Source organism: Festucalex cinctus, chromosome 5, assembly GCF_051991245.1.
Source record: "Festucalex cinctus isolate MCC-2025b chromosome 5, RoL_Fcin_1.0, whole genome shotgun sequence".
NCBI classification, from domain to species: domain Eukaryota; kingdom Metazoa; phylum Chordata; class Actinopteri; order Syngnathiformes; family Syngnathidae; genus Festucalex; species Festucalex cinctus.
In genome coordinates, this window is record NC_135415.1 from 7,160,726 (window position 1) to 7,170,902 (window position 10,177).

The window sequence follows — 10,177 nt, forward strand, 5'->3', positions numbered from 1 at the left end:
TAGACGAAGATAGAAGAGAGACGTATATTGATTATTCTTATTATTATTATTATTATTATTATTATTATTATTATTATTATTATTATTATTTAGTTATTATTATTATTTATATAATTTAAATTTGCTAATTTTCACTTTTGAAAGTGGTGGCTCGTCACCCAATCTAACTGCCAAGTTATGGACAGAAAAACTAGGAAATATTTGCCACACGGTTAATAATTGTGGATAATTTACATTATAAAATTATAAAATAGATCATGTGAAAGACTATACTTCAGTACAATAACATTTCTCATTGTAATGCTGCATCAGTAGGCGCAATATCAAAATAAGAATTTGTGTTGATCCGATTTAGCCTATAGTCGTGGATGAGCCCATTAAGACATGCTGAAGTTTATGTGACCCCAGCCCCCACCCCATATATGGTCTTCTGCAATAATACTGATGGTAAACAATAGACTGAATTTAACTCTGCAACGTGTCTTCAGAGGTTAGTTTCTTTCTGTTTATCTCTGAGGTGTTACATAATGTACAGTGGCTGGATCATGCAGCCACTTACAGTAACAGACTGGCATACATGTCTTTTCTCAAAACACAAGTCAAGGAAGAATCTGAAGTTTACAACACGCAGCACCTCGCCCAGCAAGAAGACATCAAGATTGTTTTTGTATGACCAGATGACTATGGTCTTCAAGAGGTAAAACATTCCACAGTTGACAAAACAGTAACATTATTTTGATGTCACTGTCCAAACAAGTTAACTTGGTATGGCACTAATGGTGTTACCACAGCATGAAACTTTCATATCGAATCCTAAGAGTGTGATATTGCCCCTTTCAATAGGTCATCATGACAATCTACAAGACTAAAATTAATGTTTTGACAGTGCATACCATGATTCTGTACACAGCCCTCTCCTTGATTTGAGCACCATATAAGGAATTAAGTGGCAGCATAAAAAAAAAAAGAGGTCCAGGTAAAAAGTGGTTAAGTAACACAAGATGTGTTTTATTTTGAAATTGGCAACAAACACCACCCTGGTAAAGCTCACTGTATATGCTGCAGTGTAGTAAAGTACATTCATGGAACCTCGGTATATACAACAACATAGTTAGTTGAATAAATAAACCACAAAAGTCAACCTAAGGAACAGAGCAAAATCAGTTCAAACAATGCACAATAATAAGTGGGCTGAGAGGCTCTTTGCCCAAGATTGTCACATGACCCAATAAGTGGTATTTATATTTGCATACAAGCATGCAGATATACTCTACATCGCGTTTCAGCATAACCAGAGGCTTTGTGCCCAAACAAAAGAATATACGAAAAACACAATAGCATAATTCAACATGTGCCACAGGACAATACATACCACACCAATTATAATTTGCAACATGCAAGCATGCTAAAGCATGTAAACCATCAACTAAGACACAAATGTCTTCCAGACATTTCCACTAAACATGCATAACTTCAACTGTGCGAAAAAATGAATAGCATGTTTATTTATTTATTTATTTTAACAAATACTCAATTCCATTCCATTATTTCTGTAAATTGTCAACATTTTTTTTTTTGTTGCGGCTAATATGTTGCCAGTTTACAGTGCTCAACGTAGAATGGTACATACAGTACCCTTTGAAAAGTCTTCTAAAAAAAGAAAAAAAAAATCTATTTCTCATCACATACAACAACGTGATGTTGATGATTAGACTCACTACAACTCGGTCATTAACTCATTCAATGCCAGCCCAGTAAAAAATGGATATTTGACGTCTGTAGACATCAATAGCAGTGAATGAGTTAATATAGTGGCACAAGTAAAAGATCTTGTCTAGAAACATTTTCAGATGGGCAATTTCATACAGAAATCTAAATTTCTGAAAGTTTGAATGTCTTTTAGAAAAGCGAATGTGACGTTAAAAAAAAAAAAAAAAAAAGATCTCAAAAGTAAAAATCAAAACTCGGGATTCTTTTATGAAAATAGGCAAATAAAATTACTAATATTATAATGATATTAATACTTTTAAGCTTTGCTGTTGAGTTTTATACTCTCCGGTTCAACACAGTTAGAGCCCAAATTCTATGAAAGTGTACTCGATCAACCAAGCATTTAAATCCAATGTTTGACAATTACATGTCAAGCTTTAGTTTAACTTAGCAATTAGCATGGTGTCTCCGCATTTGCTCGTCATCACTTTGTGACTTGCCGCCATGGAAGCCATGATTACTAACTTAGGTGCGACTCCACAACATGTTTAGCCCCACTTGTAGCCAGCCCAAGCTCGTTTTTAACTAACTGGGGCGGTATATGTAGCACCTAGCTTGCCTCAACCTCCCAGCTGACAGCCTTGCACCACGTTAACACATGCGCGTCCAGTTTGACTGGTAAACTGCGATGTGAAACATTATTTCAAGCTTTGATTACTTTATGTACATCAATCATAACTTGCTACGTAACTGTAACGTCTTTTGGGGGGTTTAAAGTTAGGTTTGTTTGTTTGTTAATTGTGTTTGTAATAACATTTAAAATAACAATCATTTGTACTGACAATTGTGTACCGATATCTGAATACAAAAATAACAAATGCCACACACCATGAGATACAAAATGACGTAATGATGCATCATCAACAGAACATACAAACTTACGTCTTCGTGATTATCAACACAAAATAATATTATGATGACACATGCAGTAAAAGACACAACTCCAGTGAGCTCAACGTAAACTATGCATCATCATGACAAGTATTTTCTCCTCTGTTGGTTGGTTCATGTGTGAGCAATATTACAAAAAAACTACATCACCAATTTTCATTAAACTTTATGAATGGGTGACTTGTGTCCATGTGATTTTAGATGTGTAACAATGTGAATAGAGAGATTTTCTTTCAACTTTTCTGTTCTGCCAGAATTTTTTGCATCTATTGGCAGATAGCCTATAGATGTAAAAATGTAAAATTGGCAATGTTTTCATATATATATATATATATATATATATATATATATATATGTATATATATATATATATATATATATATATAGGGCTGGGTTTAAAATATCAATCTATCGATATCGAATCGATATTCCTTTTTATAGCCTAATATCAATTCATAAAACCATGAATCGATAGTTTTAATACTGTTTTCTCCCTGTAAATTAATGTGCCAAATAGGCCTTGACCGATTAATTTGCCGATTATTAGCCTTCAAACATTGGTCAAAACAATTGGCCAATTGAGCTAAATGGCCAATTATTTTCCCCTTAAAGCAATAGCCGAAGAAAGCTGAAGTTTCCGACGCTGTGAAAGTACCCTGAATGCACCATTTTGGTTGCGTAGCATTAGCAACTAGCAAGTGTGTAGCGTATGTTATTCTGGTTATGATGTTGTCCCGTAGCATCCTTTGACACCACAGTTGGAGATAACTGTAAAACTAAATACACAACGTTACGAATGACATCCACTGTATATTTAAATACAAAACACGCTTCCTTTTAAAAACATCGCTAGCCTAGTGCTAACAGGAAGTTAGCAAATGCTAATGGGAAGTTAGCATCGACTGCGGATGTGCTTTTCCTTCAAATAACGAATCAAATCGGGCCCTTCTGAATTGAATCGAATCGATTTTGGAAATCTGAATCGATATATATATATATATATATATATATATATATGTTGATTGATGACCATGTGAATTCCTGCATTTGGCATACATACTCAACGTCATATACAGGTTCTTATCAAAGCTACAGAAACAATACAGCATGGCTCATGAAAATCACTACATTACAACTGTACACAAACATTAATTCCACAACAAAAAGCGCTGCTGAAAATCCCCTGCGCTTGCAAGCAAGCACATTAATCAAGCGAAATGGTCAACAGCCTTCAGGTCATCATTTTCCGTCCTGTGGTCCAGTTGGTTCTGCAGCCGAATAACTTGCTCCAGCTCTCGGATCTGCCGATCCGTTTTGTGACTGACGAGCGTGCGGTAAAAGTGCACGGCGAACACAATAAAAACCAGCCCAAAAGGCACCATGATGCAAGTGGAAGCGATGGCTGCCGCTTCGCCGGAACTTATGGTGCCATTTGTTTCTGTGTCGCTTTTCAGGGGTAAAAACTTGACCCAGCAGAGGAGCATCACCTCCGTGAGGAAGAGAAGGGTGCCGATGACGGTGGAAAAAGCCCAGGCCAGTTCAATGTGACGGTGCATGCGCTCATGGGGAGACTCGTTCACCGAGTTGAGGTTGTGAACGTTGCTGACAGCCTCGAGATTCGGGAGGATGCAGGTGCTAATCATGAGCGCGAAGAGGTGCACTGCAACAAGCACTGTAGTGCAAGCACTGAAGGCTATCAGCAAGCCTGGAGGATAAGTATCGGCCTTTTCCAGCTGGACCTCCACCATGGCAACCTGGTAAAAAAAAAAAAAAAAAGAAGAAGATGACTATAGTGATGTTTAAAGACTTGCCAGTATTATTTTTAACTGTACACTCAAAGAAATATTTCAGGCCTAGCTTAAGGTTTAGGTTTTTTTTTGTTTTTTTTTACATGACAAATTCCTAATTACTTTTTTTTTGTTTTTTTGGATAATTTTAACACAAACCATTAGTCTAATAAATCCTATTAATTTGAAATGCATAATCCTCGAGTTCATGTATTTAGTATTAATAAAGTATAATTATTCTAAATTAATTAGAGTATTTATTTAAAATACATAATGTATATTGTTTGAATTGCATATTAATCAGATTACCTATACACAATAACTATACTACTATGTGGAAAAACACAAAACCCTTTGGATTATTATTTTTTTTTTATTTATGTTTTTTGGAATGAAACTGAATGCAGACATCCCAAAAACATAAAAAAACAAAAAAAACAAAAGCAATTACACTTTATTAAAACTAAATAAATAAATAACAAATAAACCTGAGGTTTATGCATTTCAAATAAATAGGCTTTATTAGACTAATGAATATGTATCATATAAGTTTTAGTTGGTAGGTTTGCATTAAAATGATCTAAAAAAAAATGTAAATTAGGAATTTGTTGTGTAAAATAATTACACAAGTTAGGCTTGAAATAGTTCTGAGTGTATTTTCCCTAAATACATTAATTACAATGCTCATATTGCTTATTTATTTATTTAAAAAAAAATTATTTACTTGTTTATTTATTTATTTCTTTATTTATTTATTAAATACACAAATAAATAATTGTATTATTTATTTAGTTATTTATTTAGTAATTTTTTTATTTCTTTATATTATCTTTGAAGTTCAGATTTGGGGACATTTTAATTATTCTTTGAATAAATAGAAGAACAATTGTACCAGGAGCTGTTTAGGATTAAAATGAAAGCGCTAATAAAAAATCAGTTTAAAAACTGCAAAGATGAGAAGATATAGAATGGATGGACATTTAAAACACTGAATGATATTGTATGATGAACTCAATTTATTTGTAAACACAAAATATAATTGTGGTTTTTAAGAAAAAACTAGCTAGCCACTCATGCTTGGACGAGACGGTGCATTCTACAATATCAGTGTAATTAATTACTTTTTAAAACATCCTTAATTTAAAACATCCTTAATTTTAAAGTTGGTGGCAACAATTATTACTGATAATATTTAATTTAAACTCAAACGAGGCTCCAACTTCCAGTCATGAAGGCGAAGCAAGTCAGCCACCATGCCACTACACTTTTCTCCTTGCAATTTCAAAATAAAAGCAGAACAAGGCATTGATCCACATGTATCGCTGTGTTTGATAAGATTTAATTTTGAAGTTGACCTCCTCATAACGTTGGCAGCATGTCACGGTCATGTGTAGCATTGCTATGGCTCACTTGACTGTCTTCCCGACCATGCACAACACATAAGCGCATACCCAAAAAATCCTCAAGCATTTTTTTTTTTTTTTTTAAATCAAGGTACTCAAATTACTTGAGGTCTTGTTGAATGTGTGAATGAATGAAGGGGAAAAAAGTGTTGGTTTGTTATGGCTGAGTTATATGTCATATGGTCTGTCAAGTGCATGGTTTACAGGTGTTTGAAAGCACAACATAATGTTTACTTTAAAGTGAGTGCAGTACTCTACATCAACTTGATTGGTGGATTAATCAATATGACAATAAATTGTTAAAAGAGTTGTTAGTGACAGCCCTATCTATAACCTGTAAATTTAATCAGATTAGAAGTATTTTTTTGCCCTCTCTTTTTTTTAATTAAAAATATTTTAGAGGGGGGAGTACAAATCAACATCTGAGATAATATGGTTGCACAAGTGCGCACACCCTCTTATAACTAGGGATGAGGCTGTGTTCAGAATTAACCATTGACATTCAAAATAATGTAAAATGAGAATTCGCATACACCATTTAAAATGCCTTGTATCTCCCCATTAACCCTAAATAAAGTTCAGATGTTCTTGTAGGCTTTTCCTGATATTTTTGTAGTCACAACTCAACAGAGCTTCCACAGCATCAGAAAGCGAGAGATCAATTTTCTTGTCCAAATGTACTAGTCTGGACAAGGGTACAAAGGAGTTGCTGAATAGACAATTTTGATAGCCAACATAAAAAAACAAAAACAAACAAACAAACCCCGACATTTAAAGAGGGGTGTCCTGACTTTTTATGTCCACAATAAGAGGACGTTTAAATTAGATATTTATGAATGTGCATGTCTTTGTGCTTTCTTCATCAGCACCTTGCTACTGAATGTATAATAGAGAAAATCATCCACAAACAACACCCTGTACTTGGGCCAAGGGTGCGAACTTTGCGAAGGTAGGCCATGTTTTTTTTCACAGGAACATCTGTTTATTACTTCGTCATATTTGTGAAACCAAGTTATTGCGCGACTTTTTTTCGTTTTATACTGTAGTTGTGATAACTGTACAGTATTTACACACAGACTGACGAGTTCATTGCAGTAATGTACTTAGGCGACACAGCGACAAGACCTTGAAAACACCCGTGTGCGTCAGTCTTTGTGCAGTGGAAACATTATAGTCTTCCAGGAAGCAGAGACGCGAAAATAACTTACCATTGCGAATCCCGACAAAAGAGCTGAAGTGCGACTGGTGGCTTTCAGCTTAGCTCGGCTCAAGTACAATTTTCTCCATGACAGAGCCTGCAAGGAATGTTCGTTCAAACTCATTCCGTAAACTTCCTAAGTTTTAGCCTGGGGTAGAATTGGACTTGGCCAGCAGGTTGTCTTGTGTGTTAAAAAACTGCAGTTGCGCAAAAGACGGAAGGAAGGCGAGTGGTGTCGCAGAAGAGAGTGCAAAATCAGGAACACAAAAAGAGAGCGAGCTATCCGAAACTTTCCTGCAACAGCTGACCGTCAGAAATATGAGCTACTGTACCCACAAGTCAATGCAGTGCAGAGCTGGACAAGAATGACCCCTAGCGTCCGTTATGGGTAGGACCATATCTGTATAATAAAGCGGTTTGGAAAAGTTGAAGACAATGTGTAAAGTGTCGAATCGGATGCCATACAATAGTTGCATTATTCAAAACCATTTATGTGCAAATATATCACTGTTCATTTTGATTGGAAATGTTTTTGGGTTTTTTTTTTTTTTTTAAATATACATTTGTTTAGTGCTGTATTATGGTTGAAGATGATGAAAACACTATTTTCAAAACAGTTCCTTTCATTTGATACCTGGGCTTTCAGCTGGAATGGCGCTGCACCGCGGCTAGGGGGTGCTATAGCCCCGTCAGAAATCTGTGTCGCCCCAGTTCGGCCAATTGCAGCATTTTATTTTATTCTATTTCTAAATTATTTTATCATCAAGCTCCCCTTCATCCCCGGGAGAGAAAACATCCTGGAGACATGCCTGGCATTGAGTTGAGACTTACCTGACCTAACCCACCTGTTTATGCGATACTATAATGTCGCAATAATCATCATCAACATCTGGAGCAATTTAGAATAAACATTTATCCGACAGCGGGTCAAAAATAAAATTTAAAAAAAGAATAAAATAAATTACATTGTCCTACTAGTATGTATTAATGTGTGCAGATGGCTTGTTGTTGGCTATAACAAGTATTTCTCTGACCAATCAATCACAGGACTGGAAAATGATGACATCATTGTGGGCCAGCATGCTGCCTTGTGAGGATTAATGTAAAATCAGATTAGCGTACACTGTTTGGAATAAATTAATTCAAATTTATGTTGCAAGTGTTGAGCAGTGCTTCAGAAGGCCTTGTTGGCTCTGACTACTCACCATTGTTATTTCCTTCTAGCTAATTAGTGACCAATAGGCTACTTCAGTAACTACTACTTCTGCAAACTACAAATACACACACACACACACACACAAAAATAAACATTGTTAAAATAATACCTCTTTGACTCTGACACTAGTAATCAATATTATCTTTCTTCAGGCACTATTTTTGACACAGCTCTTGTCGGAACTCATTTTATTTTGGAGTTACACCTAATGAAGTGTGAATGTATAATGCACACATTAAACTTGGAAAGAAACAAATCCTGACTAAGATTTCACAATTACACTATTCTTTTTTCGAGTTCCCCTTTCTCCGTTTTCTTGAAAATGATGATGAAAACATCTATTCTTCTACAAAAAAAATGCAACTTGTCATTTTGAAAGACTATTTATTGAGATAGTCAAATATCAGCAAGTAAGCAATATTCTGAAAATGTATCATTCAACTGCGCTGTGGTCAGCATTTCTACCTCACTGTTGCACTCAAATCTAAGCCTGGGAGCTTGCCAGACCTCCAGCTTTCCACTGGACATTCCAAAAATATATATATGTTAGGTTCAATGAAGACTAAATTATCCATTGGTGTGAATGTGAATTGTTGTTTTGCGCCTTGTGATTGACTGTCGACCAGTCCTGGTGCACCCTTCCTCACACCCAAAGTCAGGCTGGGATAGGCTCCAACTCACAGGCATGGACGGATGGACGGATGGACGGATGGATGGATGATACAATACTCTAATAACTACAGTATTCTGATACTCAACACACAAATAGGCATATCTTAACTTCCACAGGCAGGAATGTGGCCAGCAATGTGAGGGGGGAAAATGGTCAAGTTTCACCAAAACAAGCAATGACCTTTGATCTCAGATAAAACATGCACCTTTGATATGATCTTCCCTCACTCTGATAAACAGAAATAATCCTTGATGTCTTGAAGATGTTTGGTCAGAAAAAGAGAGTGACTATTTTGACCTCAGCTGACTCGGCAACTTGTACATACTAAGCCTTCCCGAGACTTTGAAGATTAGTCTAAAATCTGTCTGGACAAGCTCCCAAAAGAAAATGCTTTTACCTCAACCTTGTATCAAGTATTGCTTAATGAACAGGAATCTTTCAATGTCGATTTATGAAGCTTTGAGAATTAAATTAACAATCAACCTCTTTGAACATGAATAACTTGAGGATGTTCATCAAGCCTATGATCACAGACAACTTTTACTTGGTTGAAATATATAACGTGTACTTGTGGTGTAACTTTACGTGATTGAGTGAGTTTGGGAAGGGGTACTCACTCTGTAATGCACATTGTTTTTCATGGCGATAATAATTAAAACTATGACAAAACGGATGACCACTGTTTAAATTCCACTTTTCTGCACTCGACACATAAATGGGGGTTGAGCTAATAAAAAAATGTTTGAGAAAACAAAACAAACCAAAACATACACGAATTGCATAACACTGCATGACATTACATTGTTGTTTGTTTAAGTAATTGTTACAATTTTTGTCACAGTTATGCGGCTCAAATGCTTCGCATTGTGGGGATTTGCAACTCAGTTACTGCTGTAAAACGTTCGGTTTCCATAATTATTATCTGTACTGTCATTCAACTACTGCAAAGTGCGGTTAAATAAATGACAGCACCGAAACTGAATATCAAAGGAAAAACTGACGTGTGTTTATGATGAGCGATCTTTTGGTAATGACTTTTTAATTTTCAGTTCCGGGTTATTTAACGCCACATTTAATGTCCTCGCTAACGACATTGACCTTTCCGAAATGTATCTCGGTATAAATAAATCTGAAAACACACACACACAAAAATAGACACGCAAGTAAAACGTGTCATTTTTTTCTACAGACGTATTATTTTTATTTTTATTTAAATGGTGTGTGTTTCTTCAAGACGGA

General features: G+C 35.5%; 1 protein-coding gene across 1 annotated transcript; it reads right to left on the minus strand.

Annotated features, from left to right (window-relative positions):
* Nucleotides 1–987: 987 nt before the first annotated feature.
* On the minus strand, nt 988–7,343 carry LOC144019695 (calcium release-activated calcium channel protein 1-like). Its single transcript, XM_077522917.1, has 2 exons — nt 7,060–7,343; nt 988–4,415 (listed from the first exon to the last, which is right to left on the minus strand). The coding sequence occupies exons 1-2, from the start codon at nt 7,171–7,173 to the stop codon at nt 3,870–3,872; spliced, it is 660 nt and encodes a 219-aa protein (XP_077379043.1). The 5' UTR covers nt 7,174–7,343; the 3' UTR covers nt 988–3,869.
* Nucleotides 7,344–10,177: the final 2,834 nt, after the last annotated feature.